This window comes from Rana temporaria, chromosome 7, assembly GCF_905171775.1.
Source record: "Rana temporaria chromosome 7, aRanTem1.1, whole genome shotgun sequence".
In the NCBI taxonomy this organism is placed as follows: Eukaryota; Metazoa; Chordata; class Amphibia; order Anura; family Ranidae; genus Rana; species Rana temporaria.
The window spans coordinates 102,735,319-102,758,188 of NC_053495.1; the positions used below are offsets into that span (position 1 = coordinate 102,735,319).

The 22,870-nt window shown below is 41.1% G+C and overlaps 1 protein-coding gene across 1 annotated transcript in view; it reads left to right on the forward strand.

Annotated features, from left to right (window-relative positions):
* Positions 1–22,870, forward strand: part of CDC73 (cell division cycle 73) — a 150,907-nt gene that overhangs the window by 103,581 nt on the left and 24,456 nt on the right. Inside the window, exon 12 of the mRNA XM_040359812.1 lies at positions 21,317–21,352. Coding sequence (XP_040215746.1) covers positions 21,317–21,352 — 36 coding nt within the window. The remainder of the gene's footprint in view (positions 1–21,316; positions 21,353–22,870) is intronic.

Genomic DNA, 22,870 nt, shown 5'->3' on the forward strand with positions numbered 1-22,870 from the left:
CTTGTAGCTTCACAGCCGGCTGCCCACTACACAGGCATGAGCTGAGCTTTGTGACTGGTTCCTTAGCCTCCTAAGACCAGTAATGTATGCCAGAAGGCTGCAGGCGAGGGGGACTTGTAGTGAATCTGCCGCATCAAAAAAGGCAAGAAGTGAAACTTCCCCTTGGGTGAGGTTCTGCTTTAATATTTTGTCCATACAGGCGGTCCCCGGGTTACAAACATTCGACTATTACTTACAAATGGAGGGATACAACAGGAAGTGAGAAATCTAGAAATCTACCCCTAGGGAGGGGAATTCACTCCTGTAAGAGTTATCATGGGACGATGTCTCCACTGAAGATTTGTCACCAATCCTTGTTTCCACAACAACCCAACACGTACCTATTCTGACTTACAAATTCAACAAACCTGCAGACATCTTGTTTGTAACCTGGTGGCTGCCTGTACCTTGCACATTAGTACCTTCAACAGCTTGGAGAAAGATTGAACCCAAAACCAAAAATGTATTACATTGCAGCTTACCAATTGTTGGCTACATTCGTTTTTTTTTCCCCTTCTCAACTGGTGATCCAGCCAGGATCACACTTCCTGTCTTTGGGTGTCTGCAGTCTGGATGAAGTGGTCAAACGGACACCCTTGGACAAGAAGCATTGTCAGTCTGAGTGGGAGTTTTAGCAGGAGTTCTGCTTTAGGCTCCTTGGTATCTGTTTACCAGGGTAACTTTATCTGCTCTGCTGAGCCTGTCAACATCCGATTGCAAGCACAACTATGAGCTGGAGCAGCCCTTCATCCCTTTGCCCATCAGAATAACCTGAGGTGGAAAGGAGGTTTGTGCCCTTACAAAATACCCGTTGTGTAAAGGTAATTAAGGAAATTGTATAAAAATTAATCACCCCAGTCCCGTCCCCCGTGCTTGTGGGCAGTAGCTACTCCCACATATGTAAATGGTGTTCACACCACACATGATTCGCACCACGAATGTTCGATTGTGCACAATTTTACCACTAGACCACCTCTAACTCTAAACTGGTAACCTGTAGAAAATTTTAAAGCAACCCCTATGGAGATTTTCAAAGTGTCCCTAAACCCACAACCGTAAAAATCGGTTTGTATACGCTGTAAAGCATACTTGTTATACGTACTGTGGAACCTAAGGGGTTAATCCTCTGCATTGTGTAAAAAAGGCTGTTTGATCCTGTCTTCTCTGATCCTCTCCTCCTTCCACTGTCCCCTGATAATTTCCTGATGGCACAGAGTCTATGGAGTCAGGCTGCACATGCTCAGTTTGGTGTATTGCTAGGGAGGTTTTCCTTTTTTTCTTGGGAGTATGAATATGATCAGCACTGTCCAGACAGAAGGTCGGGGGTCTTGTAGTCTCATAGGACAGTTGAAAAACTCCTATGAGCTTTAACCAGTGCTTGGCCAGACACTGATATATGTCACGACTGCAATAAACTGCTGTTGAGAAAACTGTATTTGGCCGTTTATAGTTACTAAAATAATTAAATTTCCATGTACTATGGGGGACCAGATATAATAAATTTAGGGTCCTGGGTTTAGTAACACTTTAAGTACCATAGTTTGGCACCATTCTACGAGCGTGCGCAGTTTTAAAGCATGACATGGTTGGTATCTATTTACTCGGCTTAACATCTTTTATATTTTACAAAAAAAATTGGGTATTGTTTTTACGATAATGGGTCCTGAGGGATGAAAAAAATTACTCGGTATACGGCAGGGGTAGCCAACCAGTGGCCCGCGGAGCCCTCTAAAGTGGCCTGCGACCTCCTGCCCTGGAATGGCTTGTGCGGAAAACACAGATTGCAGGTTGCCAAGAGGAAGCAAGCGGCTTTTACAGAAAGTGCACCACACTTGCAGGATATAATAGACGTCTATGGCAAAGTGCAGCTAACCAGCGGGAAAACTACATAAAATGCAGACCATCGGTGTAAAAGCAGCCTTAGGCCTCTTTCACATGATCGGTCCAACCCAATCGGACCCTCCATTCACCTCTATGGAGCGGCAGATGTAAACAGAATTTTGTTTGTTTACACCTGCCTACCTCCAATCCGATCTGCTAAAAAAAAGTGGATCCGTCCCCTTCCATCTGATTGGATCAGAGGGCCCATAGAGTAGATTGAGCTGTCTGTGTCTGCTTTGCATGTGCAGACTGGACACAGACCTGTCACCTGCCCACTCCGCTCATTGTGGTTCACGACTGGTTACTAAGTCGCTTAAGTGGCCCTCTGCCTTCACAAGGTTGGGCACCCCTGGTATACGGTATGGTCTTTTATCCTGCTATCATTTTAAGATGAAGACAATCCCTGTGGAAAGATGGGGTTTCCAAACATTGGGGGGGAAAGGTGCATTATTGCTGTTTTCTATAGTCAAGGAAATCATTTTCCACCTAAATGGCTACCGTGGAGTTATTTAAAAAATGTAAATATAACAAATACAAACGACAAGTTCAGATTTCAAATGTAAAGCACAAGCTTCTACATTAGACTTATAATGTGTGTGTTAGGACAAAAGGAATTTATGCATTTTAAGTATTTAAAAGCGTATTAATAATTAAAAGAAGTTAAAGGCGCTATCAAGGTTATATAACTGGGAGTGCAAGTAGGTTAATTCACATGCACTGTACATGACACACAAAAAAACACCAAATTGGCTATGGTTGATAGGAAACCGGTATTATAGTATCAAAATATAAACTATTCTTCCAAAGACTAATTAAAAGTCAATAGGATAAGCTTTATCTAAATAAATAGGAGCCTGAATGAAACTTGTATATAGGCATACACTGTTGTGCAGCTGGGTGATGGCAGACACATCATGAATATGCTAATTAACAAGGATCATCTCTCAGATGCTAAATAAAATATTGATATAAATACATTCATAAAGTGCTGAGAATTGTTTTTAAAGTGTTTTTTTTTTAAATTAACATTAAAATGTTTTTTAAATGTTGCTATCTTGTAGGAATTGGATTATTTGTAAGAGTGAAAAATAATATACCTGTTACAGCCGAGGCCAAATGTTTTGAGTGACACAAATATTTTCACAAAGCCTGCTGCTTCAGTGTTTTTCGATCTTTTTGTCAGATGTTGCTATGATATACTGAAGTACAGTTGCAGGCATTTCTTAAATGTCAAAGGCTTTTATTGACGATTACATTGTTTATGTAAAGAGTCAATATTTGCAGTGTTGACCCTTTTTCAAGACCTCTGTAATTCGTCCTGATCTGCTGTCAGTCAATTTCTGGGCCACATCTTTACTGACGGCAGCCCATTCTTGCATGATCAATGTTTGGAGTTTTTCAGACTTCGGGAGTTTTTTGTTCCCCTAACTCTTGACCACAAGTTCTAAATGGGATTAAGGTCTGGCGAGTTTCCTGGCCATGGACCCCCAATTTAGATGCTTGTTCCCCAAGCTACTTATCACTTTTGTTTTATGGCAAGGTGCTCCATTATGATGGAAAAAACATTGTTCTTCAGGGTTTTTGTGCCATTCTTTAATCGTGGCTAGGTTTTTAGGCAAAATTGTAAATGAGCCCACTCCAACTCCACACATGAATGGTTTTGGGATGCTTTACTGTTGGCATGACATTGGTATGATGGTAGCGCTCACCTTTTCTTCTCCGGACAAGGGTTTTTTTTTCCAGATGCCCCAAACAATCGGAAAGAGGCTTCATCAGGGAAAATGGGCGGGGGGGGGGGGGGGCAGCAAAGTTTGTTCATTGGAGTAGAGCAGGCCGAGTTCCTAGCACAGAGAAAACTGACCATGCTGGGCTCTCATGCTCTAGTGTGGTCAGCTTTCTCTGCAGGAGAGCAGGACTGGCAGGAGCACCAGGGGATTCACAAATGAAGCAACACAAAACGGCATATGTTTTCATACAAGTACATTGTACAGTAGGCACATATCATGAAATGCTGGCTTTATATATTCTTTTTATGCTCATTATGTCTAAGGGTGCCAGAATAAGGAGATGCTTACCTTATTCCATGCTGCAGCTGGGTCCCTCCAGCAATGTGAGCAGGTCCCCCGCAGTCTCCTCTAAGTCATCTGCAGCCTTTTCCATGTAAAATGGTGGGTTAATGGCTCTGCATTGTATTTGAGAACACTGACAGACCACCAACATACTATGGTGTAAGTAAATACTATCTGCTCCTGTACTCCCTCGACATAATGAGCATTTAAATGGAAGTAAACCTTCTGTTTATAAGTTGAACCTACAGGTAAGCCTATAATAGAGATGCAACAGAAAATGTGATTACATCTCTGAAGTGAGGGTAAATTCTTTTTTCACCCTCATCTCCCTGTTTTGGCAGGTAATCAAATGTTGATTTCACATCACATTGTCTTGGCATAGATCTCTAGGACAGGTGGAAAGTGTAAAGCTTTGGTACACACGGGCTGAATATCATCCGGTATCTACATTTGGCCCATGTGTACATCAGCCTGTCCAACAGAAGTTGGCTGAACGGCCAGTTTCTGTCAAACGGCCATGCAGGAAAACCAGCATTGGATCAGTTCTGGCAGCCAGTGGCAGAACACAGTGGCTCGATGTACTAACATTGATAGTTGGTACAGCCAGCTGCTCAAAACCTGATAGTGTGTGCCAGGTTTTAATCAATCAATCCAGTAGACAGACAAAAAATAATCCTGATGGTTTCTAGCCATTCTATCCAAAACTTAAAGTGGATGTAAACCCTCCATACACCCAGTGAAGTGAACAGCCTCAGATGATACAGAGATGAACCAAATTTCCCTACATAGGTTTTACATCCATATCTGCTGTCTTCACATTTATATACGGTTTAAAAAATTCAGATTGTGTTAGGAAATTTTCTCTTCCTGTTTGATACAGAGTCTAGGCATACAGGCAAGATAGCTAAAATTGCTGATTGGAGGAAAGACACATACCCCTTATCCACTTAGGCAGAGACTCTCAGAGGTGTTTTGTAACATAGCAAGCTCCCTGCTAATCTATTTTAGCAAGCTCCCCTGACAAATTTCAGGCTGCTTTTATCTGATGTGTTTGTCAGGAGTTATCAGGTTAACAGAGGAACGGTTCAGGGGAAAGCTACGGGACATAGCCCTTTGAAGAGAGATAACAAAATCCTGCAGATATATGTGCCCAGCTCAAATTTCATGAATTGGGTTTACATCCACTTAAAGTAAAGTTTTGACTATGTACACCTTAACCCCTTGTCTACCAAGGTACATTTATAATTCTGCTAGTAGACAAGAGGCAAAACAAGCTTGCGGCTGTTGCTTTAGCCATGAACTTAAAGTGATTGTAAAGCCTTGTTTAAAAAGAATTATGAACATGTTATATTTGCCAGCTCTGTGCAGTTGGTTTTGCACAGAGCAGCCCTGATCCTCCTTTTTTCAGGTCCCTCCCCGGTGCTCCTGGCCGTTCCACCAGATTAAGTAGCTTGCTATGAGGGTACCCGAGCCAAGTCACAGCCCCGTGTGTCCACCCCCTCTTATGATTGACTAACAGGCTTTGATAGCTGCGGGAGCCAATGGCGCCGCTGCTGTGTCTCAGCCAATCAGGGAGGAGAGTCCCGGATGGCTATGACACTCGCGAACATCACTAGAGAGAGATGAGAGGTGGGGCTCAGGTAAGTAATTAGGGGGTGCTGGGGAGGCTGCTACACACAAGTTTTTTATCTTAATGCATATAATGCATTAAGATAAAATACCACCTGCCTTTAAAAGTGGTTGTATAGTCCTTTTTATAACTTTTACCTTCAGGTAAGCCTATAATAAGGCGTACCTGTAGGTAAAAAGAATACCTCCTAAACCTGTATGGTCCAGGAGATATTCCCCTTGCAATGAGCCGCTGACTTCAGCGGCGCATCGGGGATTCTCGGCTGAAAGCCTGGCAGACGCCGGACCTTGCTGGAAATAAGTCTCCCACACGCATCGACGCCGCGGCTCCAGACACTCTCAGCGCTGAAGCCGCAATACCCCGGAAGACGCGCCGAGGCAAAATGTCGTCGTCTCCCTCGGCGTGGACCGGCTGAGATACTGACGCCTCGTTCTAAGGTAAGTATTTCATAATGAGCTAGTATGCGGTGCATACTAGCTCATTATGCCTTTTGCCTTACAGGTATACGAAAAAGTGTCAGTGGGTATACAACCGCTTTAATATTGATTTTGCTCGGCTTTAACGTTAAAGTGATCCGGGTGGCTTTTACGGGGTTACAGTGGTGATTACTCCAGTTTCACAATTGCATGAGCAGTTTTAAGGCTTGACATGTTATCAATTTACTCTTGGAACAGCTTATTTTATATTTTAATAAAGGCTAGTACAAAAAAGTATATTATGGTGTTGCCACTAAAATACATTTTGGTGTAATTTTCCTGAAAATGTGTTTATTATAAACAGTTGAGCCAAATGTATGACATAAGAAAACACTAACCACTGATGGGTTGGGTGGAAGTAGATTTAACTGATTGTCAATTGGGGGGGGGGGGGATCACTAATGGGAAGGAAGAGCGCTGACTCCAATATTAGTTGTTAGCTTCCCGCACTGGTCTCACTGGGTGAATTCTTATTATGCCTGTTGTTATCCCTACAGGTTGGTTCTTTTTTTTTATAAGTCTGCTTTTAGGCTTCATGCACACTGGATGTTTTTACAGCAGCTGTTTTTGGCTTAAAGTGGAAGTAAACCCTTCAATTTGATAGTTACAAAAGCAGTTAACATTCCCGGCATGCCGGAAATGCTAGCTGTCACATTTGTTTGTGCTCTCAACCAAACTGCCAAACCATCCAATGGCTGGTTTCATAAGAGGTCACATGTACAGCATCATGGCAGTTGCAGAATAAACAGAGGTCAAGATGACCGCTTCCTTGGCTGAAAACGATAGGAGGGTTTACTTCCACTTTAAGACATTTTTTTTTCTACAGTAAATAAACTCCCCAGCATGTTGTCCTATGTGTCCATGCACAAATGGGCTGTTATCAGCAGTTTTTGGCTGTGGCGTTTTTGGCTTAAAAAAAAAAAAACACCAAACCCTTTTGGGATCTGAGGAGTTTTTCAGCTGTAAAAACGCTGTAACGTCAAATGCTCAAACGCTGTTTGGCTTACCAGCGGTTTGAAGAAAAATAATAATAAAAAACACAAACGCTGAAAAACGCTATTGCAAAAATGTAAAAAAATAAAAAAAAAAGCTGCAAACCTAATGGCGTTTTTATAACGTTCTTTTAACATTCAGTGTTCATGAGGCCTTATAGTCCTTTGAAAGATTTTATTTTGAAACAGTTTCGGGGCCTCAGCACTTTCAATCAGGGGTAAAAACCTGTTCATTCAATTGCTGTGGCTGGGTTGCACTTGCTAGCACAACAGAAAGCAAAGCTGGCTTGGCTGTAATGTTTCTAAATGTGTTTGCTGCTAGAACTGTGTGTCTTGGCTCTCTAGCAGGCTTGTCGTAGATTCAGGCTGCTGTCTGACTCGAGGACTTGTCAGTGACCACTCCGTGACATATGGAGCTGCTCCCTGCTCAGTCTGCCCCTGAATGTTGGCAACTATATTAATATGGCTTTCCAGATTAAGCATTTTTTTTTTTTTTTTTTTTTTAGAAAGCTCAGAGATCCACTATTGAGTAATGCCACTCTTTAACCACTTCAATCCTGACACTTTTGCTCCCTTCCTGCCCAGGCCAATTTTCAGCATTCAGCACTGTTGCACTTTGAATGACAATTCCGCTGTCATGCAAAGCTGTACCCCTTAGAAGTTATCACATTTTTCACACAAATAGAACTTTCTTTTGGTGCTATTTAACCACCTCCTACCCGGTCACTGCCCATATACGGCCGGTTGGGTGCTTCCTCCTTCTGAGAGGATGTTCAGGAACGTCCCTCAGAAGGGGTATCGCGCAGCAGCGCAATCCAGATGTGCTTGTGTCATCCGGACACAGCACATCGGCAGGAGGGCTCTGTGATTGGCCCTCCTGATCACATGATGGCTGTGATTGGACACAATGTAATGTTCATGTGATATAAATGGAGAGCCGGTTGCTAGGCGATCAGCTCTCCTCACATGGAAGTTGTCAGAGAGGAGAGCTGATCGCTGCAGCCGGCCGGTGATCAGTGAGTATGAGCTGTTTTTTCACAGCTTTTTACACACTGATCACCCACATATGTCCCCACGCAGTAAAAACACCTGTCCCTCATATGTCCCAATGATTATCTGTGTACATCTGTCCGTGATCACACAAACCAATTTCTATACACTTAACAGGGGGTTTTTTTCCCCGCTTTTTTCTTCTTCGCTTGTATCACAAAAAATTTAAAACTGAGTCGTGAATAAATACCACCAAAAGAAAGCTCTATTAGTGTGAATAAAATGATAAAAATTTCATTTGGGCAGTGTTGCATGACCGCGCAATTGTCATTGAAAGTGCGAGAGCCTGGAAAGCTGAAAATCACTGTGTGGCAGTGATCAGGGATATTGACTGTCGGTATGGAAAAAAGTAAAAATAAATTTCCCCTCTTAACACACTTAGACCAGTGTAATAAGGTGTTGCCATAGTAACACTATTCTACCGATGGCGATTTATTTTTGATTTATTTTTTCTCATATTATGATTGCTTATACCAGGGAATTCCATTGTTCTAAGCAACCATTTTTACTGAATGAAACATGTTCGTTCAGTGTCTCTTGTTGTGATTGGTCAAAGCTAGTCACATGGTACAGTTGGGCTTTGATTGATTGGACCTGTCTGTACTATGTGATCACTTTGACCAATCACTGCTAATAGAATTGTATACAATGAATGTAATGAAAGGAATCCATCCATTGTTTACAACTGTCATGTGAATGGCTGTAATTGGTCACACCCATCACATTGTACTGCCAGTGGGCCGGTACAGTTATCAGTCGGCTGTGTCAGATTGCGGCGCTATGTAGCCCATTCTGGGAGGATGTCATGTGACATCCTCCCAGAAGAGTATTGGTCCGGCCCAGCCTTCATTTTACTATAGGCCAGGTGGGAAGGTGTTAATTGCTACACTAAAAAGCCAATGTCGATAACATTTGTGCAGATCTCAGTTTTTTTTCAGCATGCTATACTGAGTGTTAAGGACTTCTGAGATGGAAGTCTGCTAATTTCTGTAAGCAACCACTGTACTCTCCAGTTAAGCTATTTAGAACCAACATTACGTCATTGTTGGAATGTTCCAAATGCCACACTGACACACAGGATTTCAGACACAAAAACAAAAAATTTCATTCCCAAAATGATCCCATTGTTTCACACACTAATTCCTTTGAGTTCTTTATTTTTGTTCTGGTTTAGCTTGATCTTTTATCTACTTCTCATGCTCCGTATATAGCCAGAACATAGATATCTAAGGCCGCTTTCACACTGATCAGTTTTTGTTCAGTTCAGTGAAAAAAAAAAAAAAATGAAGAAAATCCTAAAACTCTTCACCTTAGTCTGTTTTTTTTTTTTTTTTTTTTAACCACTTCAGCCCAGGACCATTTGGCTGGCCAAAGACCAGAGCACTTTTTGCATTTCGGTAGGGCTGCAACTAACTATTTTCATAATCGATTAGTTGGCCGATTATTGTTTGGATTAATCGGATAATAGCCAATTTGTTGTTGGGCAGATTACAAAACACAAATTGCCGCAAAAACACATTACATGCTTTTCTGCAGCTTCTCCATTGAAGTATATTGAACCAAAAAAAACAAAATGGCACCGTTTTGCGTTAAAAAGTTTCGCCCTTTCCAAATACGCAGAAGCTGAAAAAAAATCATGAGTGTGTCCCATAGGAAAACATGTAAATGAACTGCAGTGTGTTTTTGCAAAAAGCACCAAAAAACAGAGGTGTGAACCCAGGCCTGAGATGTTTAGTAACATAATGGGGTTAAAAAACAAAAATAAGTACAAAAAGAGCAAATCGCTACTGTAAGGGGTTAATTTTTTTACTGTGGGACAGTGAAAGTAATATTTACAGTAGCGATTTGCTTTTTTGTACTATAAAGGGCTAATTTTAGTTTTTTTAACCCCATTATGTTACTGGCCGATTAATCGATTATGAAAATTGTAATCGATTAATTTCATCGATTTAGTTGTCGATTAATCGATTAGTTGTTTCGGCCCTACATTTCGGCACGGTCTCTTTAACTGACATGACTCTTGCGACATGGCTCCCAGACAAAATTGACATCCTTTATTTCCCCCCACAAATAGCTTTCTTTTGGTGGTATTTGATCATCTCTGCGTTTTTTTTGTTTTGTGCTATAAACAAAAAAGCGTCAATTTAAAAATTTTTTTTTTTGCTATAACGAATATATAAAAAAACATATTTTCCTCAGTTTAGGTCGATATGTATTCTACATATTTTTGGTAAATCGCAAAATGCGACATGTCGGACACTTTTGGTGCTATTTTGGTATCATTCACATTTACACAGCGATTAGTGCTATAAATATGCACTTATTACTGTGTAAATGTGACTGGCAGTGAAGGGGTTAACCAGGAGGGGGCGCTGAAGGGGTTAAGTGTGTCCTAGGGATGTGTGCGAACTGTAGGGGGGATGGGCTATGTGTGACACAACTGATTGCCGCTTCTGACTACAGGGAGCTGTGATTAGTGTCCTGTCACTAGGAAGAATGGGGAAATAATTGTTTGCATCAGCATTTCCCCGTTCTTCCTCTCCGTGAGACGATCGCGGGTCCCACAGACATCGAGTCAGTGACCACACTCGCAGCGGCCACAATGCCGTGTCTTAAAGGCAATGTACAGGTACATCATTCTGTCATGTTTTTCACTCAGCATCACACATAAGGCAGCTGATTCACTTGAATAGGCTGCCCTACATGCAACAAATGCCCCAAAGTAGCTCAATCTTTCCAGTCATAGAGTGTCGCATGCTTTTTCAGTGCACATTTTGGCATGATTGTATCATGTTTTGTCACATTACAAATGCATGAGAAAACACGTGTGTTATGAATTCATGGCAACCTGTACATAAAATGCGTGCTTTGCCATACATTTCGGAAAAGTGCTGCAGTGTGAATCATCATCCTTTGGTTGCCATTATGGAGATGCTCGTGCAAAGCGCGTTTGCAGCGCATTTCATAAGTGCAAAGCGCCCCCTTTCTGTTCAGGTTGCCGTACATTCAGAAACGCTCGGATGTTAATGCAGCCTAATAATGATGCCCCAGTTAGCATGCCATTATGGCGAAGCGAGCTCAATGCACATTTGCAGTGTAATTGTGAAACGTGCGACAGCTTGCATTTTCTGTGTGGGTTGCTACGCTTTTGGAAACGGGCAGATGTGAATGCAGCGTAATTGTTAGACAACCCAGTTCCAAATAGCATGCCATTATGGCGACACAAATGCAATACGCGTTTCCAAAATGCTCAGAAAAGCACACGTTTTCTTTTTTGCGGGTTGCCATGTGGTCGGAAAGGCACAAATGTAAATGCAGGCTATTTGTGCATGCCGCATGTTTTGCATGCTACAAACGTGCCAAAAAAACACAACACTCCACGACCTAAAATATTCTTCAGCTACTTTCAAGTGAAGGGGCTGATCTATGGGCAACATGCATTTTAGGTGTGAAACGCATCGGGATGTGCATTTTACTACACTTCAGTGTGAATGGAATGTGGAGGGTGTAAAAAAACACTGGTTTTAAGGCCTTGTGCACACCGGACATTTTTAGAAATTTTCGAAAAAAATAGTAAATTCTGAGAGGCGGTTTTAAGCTGTAAAAACACTCAACTCCTAAAATAAAAATGCACAGCTCAACTTTTTTGATCCATTGAAGGAAAAAAAGCTAAAAGACCGCTATTGCAAAAACTTTGAAAAATGAATTGCAAAGCTGCCGTTTTTATTACGTCCGGTGTGCATGAGGTCGAAGTACCTCAGGGATGCTTCTGGTCTAATGCGACTTCTGTGAGTGAAGTTGCACTACATATAAAAATGGCATCTCATAAGTAATATGGGGAGTAATGCAACACAAACATGGCAAAAACGCATTATGCAATGCAGTAAATTGAACGTACTGCAGCAAAAGCACCCTAAGGTTTGCATCAGCTTCCACATTTCCAACATTCTGGCAGCAGTACAACAGATATCTTTTATAATGTCTGGCTATTTTTATTATAGTGTACTAAACATGTTATCCTAATGGTCCTCTTCCAGTACAACCTCCCACATTCCAAAGCTCTTTTGACACACTGCTAGTTTTGTATATCTCATCTGTTTATTTAATGCAGACGTGCTGCAATATACTCCTGTACTTATACTAGCTGTACAAGTTTATCTTTTTATGAATAAAATTCAACTAAAATGGTTTGATTTAGAAAAAAAGTAAGTACCCCAGTGTGCACAACCTTAATGGTTTTTAAACATGTGTTGATGTGCCCTTTTTTTTCTGCACTCCTGGCACTTCCATTTTTACTTATAATTTCCTGTACGTTACTCCCACTCAAAGCCTGCTTGAGATGGCTGTAGTATATTGTCTAGCTGGCAGTTTGATTGCTGATGTGTAAAGTGCTATTTATTGTGGGCAGTATTGTAGACACTGGCATTCTTTGTTTAAATGTTTTCTAGTAGATTGTCTAACTTCAGTATGTACTTTTTAGTTGGTTTGATTGCCTTTGTTTTCAGATATTTTAATGATTATTTTCTTTTTTGTATCGAAGGTTTTTTTTTTTTTTTTTAAAGATTCTGATGTCGCTGCTTCACTTCGTCCAATCGGGAAACACTTTGCATTTTTTCAGAAAATAAGTGTCAGACTCAAGTGACCAGAATGCAGCAGGGCATCCGCTCAATGTGGGGCCCAGAAGCAAGTGAAGATCACTGGAGTAGCAATGTATACTTCATTGATTTTCAGCTTCCAGGGACATTTGCCATGTATAGTATGTGCATAGTTGCATTGGTCCAAACTGGACCAATGTAACTATGTATAAAATATCCATACCTGGAATTCACCTTAAAGGTCAAAAATTGCATCAAACACTGACTGTATACACTCGCTGGCCACTTTATTGGGTGCACCTTGCTAGTACTGGATTTGACCCCCTTTTGCCTTCAGAACTTCTTAATTCTTTGTGGCATAGATTCAGCAAGATGTTTTGACTGCACATCCATGATGCGAATCTCCCGTTCTACCACATGCCAAAGTTGCTCTATTGGATTAAGATCTGGTGACTGTGGAGGCCATTGGAGTGCAGTGAACTCATTGTCATGTTCAAGAAACCAGTTTGAGATGATTTGAGCTTTGTGACATGGTTCATTATCCTGCTGAAAGTATCCATCAGAAGATGGGTACACTGTAGTCATAAAGGGCTGGACATGGTGAGCAACAATACTCAGGTAGGCTGTGGCGTTTAAACACTGCTCAATTGGTACTAAAGGCCCTAAGTATGCCAAGAAAATATCCCCTACATCGATACACCACCACCACCAACCTGAGCCATTGATACAAGGCAGGATGGATCCATGCTTTCACGTTTACACCAAATTCTGACCCTACTATTTGAATGTCGCAGCTGAAATCAAGACTCGTCAGACCAGACAACGTCTTCCCATTTTTTGGTGAACCCATTAGTTGAACAAAAAAACTCTTGTATGGTGAGCCTAAGGGCTCTTTCATACAGGCAGACCTTAAAAAAAAAAAAAAAAAAACATACATAGTTACATTGGTCCAGTTTGGACCAATGCAACTATGCACATATACTATACATGGCAAATGTCCCTGCAAGCTGAAAATCAATGAATTATACATTGCTACTCCAGTGATCTTCACTTGCTTCTGGGCCCCACACTGAGCGGATGCCCTGCTGCATTCTAGTCACTTGAGTCTGCCACTTATTTTCTGAAAAAATGCAAAGTGTTCCCTAATTGGACGAGGTGAAGCAGCGACATCAGAATCTTTAAACCTGAGTTGAGGATCACTTCTGAGAACATATGTGTTTTGAAAACCAGCTGAGGAGAGGATATTTGTGTCACTATTTCCCAAAGCATGGACTAATTATTACTTGATTCGTTTTCACTGTTCACTGTGGACTATATTTATTTTGCACTTTTTACAGTGCATGATTTATACATGCTCTGTTCACTATCAAGAACTTTAATGGGTTTGAATCAGGGCTCAAGTCCCGCGGGAACGCTTGGGAACGGAGTTCCTGCACTTTTTTCAGTTCCCTTTGCAGGACTAGAACAGCCGAGCCGCCCGAGCCAATCCTTCACTAAGCGGCGATGCCCAGCTCGAGTCACTGTCAGGGGCAGGCGAACCTTAGTATCCTTTGTTAATGGCCGCTTCCTGTATATGGATTCACCAGGAAGTGTGCGGGTATTCCGTCACTTCCTTCTTTCTAAATCCCGCGATAACTCGCGGCAGACCTCCGCAATGTCTCTTGGGAACAATGACAAAAGCTCCCAAGAGACATTGCGGCATCGAGGAAGTGACGGAATACCCGCACACTACCCGTTGAATCCATATACAGGAAGCGTCCAGTAACATAAAGGATTACTAAGGTACAGTGGATTCGAAAAAAAATTAAAACATGCGGTTTAGTAATTATGCATATGAGCGTAACCTTTTTTTTTTTTTTTGTGGGGGAGTGGATCTTGGGTGGGAGTTTCCACACTTTTTTTCCCAGGACTTGACCCCTGGTTTGAATACTTTTTTTATGTCATGATATGGTATAGCATCACTGCAATGATAATACCTCTGAACTATTTCTATTTATAGGTTTTGAATTTATTTTTGGATCACTTTCTGATCACTTATTCTTTGTATCCCCATTGGGAACACAGGTTGGGATCAGGACACCCAGTATTGATTCCATTGGAGAACCTTCATATGGTCTCTTGATTGGCGCTACAATATTATATTTATTAAAGTGATAATAAACAGAGAAGTGTGAATTGCCATAATTCATTCACGTATACAGTATATCATGCCACTGCATTATTTATTTATTTTTAAATGCTCAAAGTATCTTATTCCTGCAGCACTGTTGTATAGTCCTATGATCTTTCCCTTTTCTATGGCATCTATAAGGGAAGATCTTTGGGAGGGGCTTATATTAGTGCAGTATTAGACTGAAACCAAATCAGGGCTGTACAGAAGAGCAATTCAAATCAAAGTATGCATACAGGTGCATCTCAAAAAGTTAATTTATTTCAGTTCAAAAAATGAAACGCCTATATTGTATAGATTCATTACACACAGAGATATGTTTGTAATTTCTTTATTTTTAGTTTTGATGATTCTGGTTTGCAGCTAGTGAAAACCTAAAATTCAGTAGTTTTTCTGAATATTGTGAAAAGGTGCAATATCGTAGGCTCATGGTGTCGCTCTCTACTCAGCTAATTAACTCAAAACGCCTGTAAAGGTTTCCTGAGCCTTTAAATGGTCTGTCTGGTTCAGTAGGAATCACAATCATGGGGAAGACTGCTGACTTGACAGTTGTCCAGAAGACCGTCATTGACACCCTCCACAAGGAAGGGTAAGTCACAAAAGGTCATTGCTAAAGAAGCCGGTTGTTCACAAAGTGCTGTGTCCAAGCATGTTAATGGAAAGTTGTGTGGAAAGAAAAATTGTGGTAGAAAAGGTGCACAAATAAGGATAACGGCAGCATTGAGAGGATTGTGAAGCTAAGGCCTTTGAAGAATTTAAGGGAGTTTCACAAGGAGTAGACTATGGCTGGTGTCACCACATGCAGATGTATCCGGTACATCGGCTACAGCTGTTGCATTTTTTGTGTCAAGCCACTCCTGAACCAGCGTCTGAAGCGTCTTACCTGGGCTACGGAGAATAAGGACTGGACTGTTGCTCAGTGGTCCAAATTCCTCTTTTCGGTTAAAAGGAAAAAAAAAATTTCCACTTGGAAATCAAAGTCCCAGAGTCTGACGAAAGAGTGGTGAGGCACAGAATCAAAGTTGCCTGGTTTCAAGTGTGAAGTTTACACAGTCTGATGATTTGGGGGGGGGCCGTGTCATCTGCTGGTGTTGGTCCACGGTGTTTTATAAAGTCCAGAGTAAGCGCAGCCCTCTACCAGGAAATTCTAGAGCACTTCTTGCTTCCCTCTGCTAAAAAGCTTTATGGAGATGCTGATTTAATTTTCCAGCACAACTTGGCACCTGCCCACGCTGCCAGAAGTACCAATACCTGGTTTAATGATCATGGTATCACTGCTTGATTGGCCAGCAAACTCGCCTGATCTAAACCCCATAGAGAATCTGTGCAGTATTGTCAAGTGGAAGATGAGCGACACCAGACCTGACAAGCGAGCTAAAGGCCGATATCAAAGCAATCCTTTTTATTTATTTATTTTTATTTTATTCTAATTTGTGAGATACTGAAACTAGGGGTTTCACTAGCTGTAAGCCATAAACCAAAATTAAAAATACATGCTTGACTTGTATCAATCTGTGTAATGAATCTATGTAACTAGTTTCACTCTTTGAACTGAATTACAAAAATAACTTTTTCATTTTTTTTTTTAAATGCACCTGTGTGTGTGTGATTTATTTATATATATATATATATATATATATATATATATATATATATATATATATATATATATATATATAATCACTTTAACCACTTAAGGAACGCCTCCTGCACATTTACGTCGGCAGAATGGCATGGCTGGGCACATGCATGTACAGGTACGTCCTGTGCTAGTACCCAGCCATGGTCCGAAGCTCCGGGACCCGATCGCCGCTGGAGTCCCGCGATTGGTCCCCGGAGCTGAAGAACGGGGACAGCTGTGTGTGAACACAGCTTTCCCATTCTTCACTGCGGCGGCGGCATTGATCGTGTGATCCCTTTTTATAGGGATACACAATCGATGACGCCACACCCCTCTACAGTTGTAAACACACATGAGGTCACACATAACCCCATTAGCGCCCCCTGTGGTTAACTCCCAAACTGCAACTGTCATTTTCACAGTAAACCATGCATTTTAAATGCATTTTTTGCTGTGAAAATGACAATGGTCCCAAAAATGTGTCAAAATTGTCTGAAGTGCCCGCCATAATGTCGCAGTCACGAAAAAAAAATCGCTGATCGCTGCAATTAGGAGTAAAAATTTTTTTTTTTTTTTTTTATAAAAATGCAATAAAACTATCCCCTATTTTGTAAACGCTATAAATTTTGTGCAAACCAACCGATAAACGCTTATTGCGTTTTTTTTTTTTTTACCAAAAATAGGTAGAATACGTATCGGCCTAAACTGAGGAAACAAAATGTGTGTTTATATATTTTTGGGGGATATTTATTATAGAAAAAAATATTGATTTTTTTTTTTCAAAATTGTCGCTCTATTTTTGTTTATAGCGCAAAAAATAAAAACCGCAGAGGTGACCGTAATTGTCTGTTAAAGCGACGCAGTGCCGAATCGCAAAACCTGGCCGGGTCATTTAGCTGCATTTTGGTCCGGGTCTTAAGTGGTTAAGATTTTTCACTGTAGGGCCATGTAGTAGCAGTTCTCTACAGCTGCTGTGGGGCATAGGGATGGAACCGCTGGCTGAGTTTTAAGATTCCTAACATGTGAATCGGACATATTGCACTAAAATACTGTGTTGGAACTTATTGTAATTGCAATGTTTCCACAACAGATGTATTTGAAATGTCATTGCAATTTCCCAATACATAGTCTGCTCTGCCATCTTTGAGGAGCTTTAGCCTGTTGTCAATACATTGCTGCTTTAGTAATCTATTGCTTCTTAATAACTTTAGATCATTCTGCTTATAGAACTGGTTTTCAACATGTCTAAGGCTACAGTAGGCACCAATTAGCTGAATGCTCTTAGGAAAGAATTGTGATTATTATTGATAGTAAGTGGTGCCAGACACCCCCTCTATAAGCATGGACATATTGCCTTGCTAAAGCAAGCTGATAGGAAAGTTGAATCATGCTTGCATGTTTGACAGCCCCCCTAGTTCTAATTCTGTTATATATTACCATGGGGGTATATGGAGCAGGTTGATCAGGTCTACCTTGATTAAAAAAAAAAAAGTACACATGTTCTAATTAACATTTTTTTTTTTTTTTTTGGGTGAGCTTCAGATGCACATGCACTGTTGGGGAATTCATGGCCACTGTCTTGCGGTGTAAGAAGAATGTCAAATGTGCAAGATTTACACAAACGTGACAAAGCACAGTTCATTGCAAGTGACAAGGACAATACAAACGACGCTCAATTATGTATAATTTATGAGAACTAAAGCTCACATGGTATTTTTCTGAGATTGCATGGTATATAAAGGGCTAAAATTCAGGAAATGTGCATTTATTGCAGACCTGTGTCTGCCCCCCGGTTATGGTTGATTGTATAGAACCTGTGCACCCTATGCCTTTTTAGAGTAATGCCCCCCCTGCATTTGTCGGTTTCCTCCAGCGTTCATGCTTATGGTATTTCTCATTAGTCCAAGTGTAAAATTGTTATCAACCCTTGAAAGATCATACTGTGTGTCAGGCTTATCTCGGTGATTCAGAGGAATGGCAGATGGTTTGGAGCTGCCAGGCTAAAGCATGGAGAAATGTATTTATTTGAACAACTTAACTCGAAGCCCAGTGCTTTTGATGGTTAATGCTATTGGTTACATTTTTGAATGTAGCAACGTGTGTGCGTGTGTGTGTGTGGTAATTTTATAACTTCACCAAGCATATATTGTGTGGTTCCCCATACCTTCTTTTTTTTATATTTCTTACACATTGATGGCACTTGAGAAAAAGTTTTAGGCAGTTGTGAAAACAATGCTGTAAAGTAAGAGAGCTTTCTTAAAGCGGGGGTTCACCCTGTTAAAAAAAAAAAAAACGTTTTTTTTTTATTATTCCATTACTTTCGGCATCGTAGCGCGAGCTACGGTATGCCGGTCCTAAATTTTTAATCCCCGTACTCACTGTGCTATCGTTGATTGAAGAATCCGGGGAATGGGCGTTCCTATGGTGAGAGAAGGTGATTGACGGCCGGCCCTGGCACGTCACGCTTCTCCGGAAATAGCCGAAATAGGCTTGGCTATTCACGGCGCCTGCGCATAGCCTGTGCGCAGGCGCTGTGAATAGCCGAGACCTACTCCGGCTGTCTTCGGGGAGCGTGACGTGCCAGAGCCGGCCGTCAATCACCTTCTCTCTCCATAGGCACGCCCATTCCCCGCGGGAGTCGGATTCTTCAATCAACAATAGCACAGTGAGTACGGGGATTAAAAATTTAAGACCGGCATACCGTAGCTCGCGCTACGATGCCGAAAGTAATGTAATAATGGGGTGAAGGAGGGTGAACTACCGCTTTAAATAGGTTAGTTTAGCTTAACAAAATGTGTAGGAAACAATTAATTAAATGAACAGAAGAGAAATTCAAATTGATATTTTCTGCAATTTACCCTTTTGGTTTCAAAAACTGCATACATTTTTCTAGGTACACTTGCACATAGTTTTTGAAGGAACTCAGCAGGTAGGTTGCTCCTAACTCCTTGTATAACTAACCACAGATTTTCTGTGGCTATAGGCTGCGTCAAATCCTTCTGCATCTTAATGTAATACCAGACAAACGCTATGCTGAGATCAGGGCTCTGTGGGGACCAAACCAGCATTTCCAGGACTTTCTTCTTGTTTGCACTGTAGATAGTTCTTAATCACACTGGATGTTTGCTTGGTGTCATTATCCTGTTGCAGAATACATTTGGGGCCAATCACACACCTCCCTGATGATATGGCATGATGGATAAATCTCTGCTTATATTTCCCAGCATTGAGTACACCATTGATCCTGATGATCTCCAACTCCATTTGCAGAAATGCAGCCCCAAACATGCAACGAACCTCCACCATGCTTTACTGTTGCCTGCAGACACAATATTGTACCGCTCTCCAGCCCTTTGGCCAACAAACTGTCTCATGCTACAGCCAGATAATTCAAATTTTGACTCGTCAGCCTGAAGCACCTGCTGCCATTTTTCTGCACCCCAGTTCATATGTCTTTTGTGCAAAGTTGAGTCGCTTAGCCTTGTTTCCTTGTCAGAGGTATGACTTTGGCCAGAAGTGGTCTTCATGGAAAAATTGCGGCCACAAAGTTCTCTGGACAGTAGATGGGTATACCTGGGTCCCACTGGTTTCCGCAAGCTTTGTGCTGATGGTACTGCTGGACATCCTCTGATGTTGAAGGGAAGTAAGCATGTGTATTTCATTCACTACATTAAGTTTCCTTGGCCGAGAACTGCGTCTATGGTCCTCCAAGATTGGTGTCTTCTGTCAATGAACGGTGTCTTCAATGCTTAGAAATATAGATGGTTTTCCATCATACCTCACCATCAGAGAGGCATGTGATATTGGCCTCAAGTTTATTCTGCAGCAGATTGACCCCAAACATACAACCAGTGTCATTAAGAACTTTGTTCAGCGTAAAGAACAAGGAGTCCTGGAACTGATGGTTTTGGCCTCCAACGAGCCCTGATCTCAACATCAAGTCTGTCTGGGATTGCATGAAGAGACCAAATGATTTGAGTTGGCCTGTATCCACAGAAGATCTGTGGTTCTCCAAGATGTTTGGAGCAACCTACTTGCCAAGTGCCTTCAAAAACTGTGTGCAAGTGTACCTAGAAGAATTGATGCTGTTTTAAAGCCAAAGGGTAGCGACACCAAATATTGATTTTACTTTAGATTTTATTTTGGTGTACTGTGCAATTGGTATAAAAAAAAAAGTGTATTTTTGAAAGCATTTCTCCACGCCCGACTAAAATGTTTTGCACAATACTATATTTACATGCAAAAGTGAACAAAATACCATGTTGGTTTAGCTTGTAATTTTATGAAGCCGTATTGGCTCATTATACCATTCTACCTGGACGATATTTTTATCTCAAAACATTTTATATGGTAATTTCAGTTTTACAGTGCTGAAGCCCTCCACTTCAAAATGTGAAATGGTAACAGACCACCAGTGCAAACCAGGTGTGCTTTACATGGTCTGTTTTGTGTTGTGCTGTTCTTGGTGAGGATATTCTTTTCTTTTGTAGAAGGCAGACAAGGCTCTAGGCCACAGAGTTGAATGGAAGACCTGTGTCCTGCTCTGAGCAGATGAGCTGATCTTATGTTCTCTATATGCCAGAGCCATGGGTGATCTGCAGTAGAGGTCCATTGTGGAGGACAGCATTACCAGATGCACATTTTGTTTGTGTAGGATGGGAGTACATAGGCCTGTTCTGCAAAACTAAAACTAAAATGCCATTTCTATTGAAACTTTACAATTTAACTGTTCTAATAAATCAAGTCGCCCTCGTACTCTAATTGTTTTTGTGTTTTTTTTTGTTTTTTTGCAGTATCACAGGCAAGGCCTCCACCCAATCAGAAGAAAGGTAAGATGTTTAAGTGTGTGTGTGTGTGTGTGTGTGGTGGTTTTTTTTTTTTTTTTTTTTTTTTTTTGAGGTACAAAAAAATCCATTAATGTCAAAAGCACTTTCCTTTCAATGGTTGCTTTTGGTTTTAATTGGGACATGTAAAAGTTAAAAATTAGAAATCATATGCGCTCACTACTCATCCTCAGGCTGTCAGTGTAGGGGTAGGACATAGCATGACTTCCAACCTGAGAGAAAAATAAAACAAACACAAATTATTTTGAGTGTTTGTCTTGAGATATAATTAACATTTTTGCCTCCCTCTTGGCTTCAGTGTGGTGACAGATTTAGTAATAATGTAGGTTTTATTCAGAATTTTAAACATTTTTTGGAATGAGGTTCTTAAAATTATATATACCTTGGTTTGTGAGCATAACTTGTTTTAGAAGCATGCTTGTACACCAAAGCACTTTTCCCCATAAGAAATAATGGAAAGTCGGATCATTCGTTGCACAGCCATTTATTCTTATAAAAATCCCAATAAATACGATCAAATAATGAGAGCCACCTGAATACTGTAGTATTACAGTAATGTACCACTGTTGAGAAAATCAGTTTTAATGTAAAAAAAAAAATTACACACAATGTTGAGGAGTCTGGAGCTCATCCGTGTAAAGCAGCTGGTATACAGTATATAGCGCTATATGTGACCAGATGTTTCGGGGCAATGGTGGCTCCCAGTGCTTCTTGGAGAACTCGGACACACAAACTCTTGACATCACTTCCAGGTGCTACGCACGCACGTTACGCCCGCCCCACCCAGGGAATGTCTGAGTGTCTCCAGGAAGCGCTGGGAGCCACCATCGCCCCCAAACCTCTGGCCACATACAAAGCTGTACTGTATACCCTACACCAGTGGTTTTACTGTACACATACACAACGGCTTTACGTGGATGAACACCAGACTCCTTAACATTGTGAGTGTAATTCTTATGTTTTTGCAGTAAAACTACTGCTCGTATATATCAAGACAACATTTAAAAAAAATGCTGCTAGTCAATGTGCTAGTATACTGCATTACTTGTAAACCAAGATACTAGGTACTCTCACTCACTCTCATAAGTTTACACAGAATTTTATGGCTTCTTGGCCATTTTTCAGAGAATATAAATAACACAAACTTTTCTTTCACTCATAGTTAGTGTTTGGCTGGAGTCCTTTATTAATCAACTATGTTTACTTTTTTTAAATCCTAATGACAGAAACTAGTCAAATGACCCTTTACATACCCCAGTCCTTAATATCGTGTTCTGCCCCCTTTTACCATCAATGACACCTTGCAGTCTTTTTTGGTATTTGTAGACAGGGCTCTTTATTTTCTCAGATGGTAAAGCTGCCCATTCCTCTTGGCAAAAAGCCTCCAGTTCCTGTAATTTCTTGGGCTGTAAACTGGACATTTGACATCTCCCCAGAGTGACTCAATGATATTGAGGTAAGGAGACTGAGATGGCCACTCCAAAACCTTCACTTCTGCTGTAG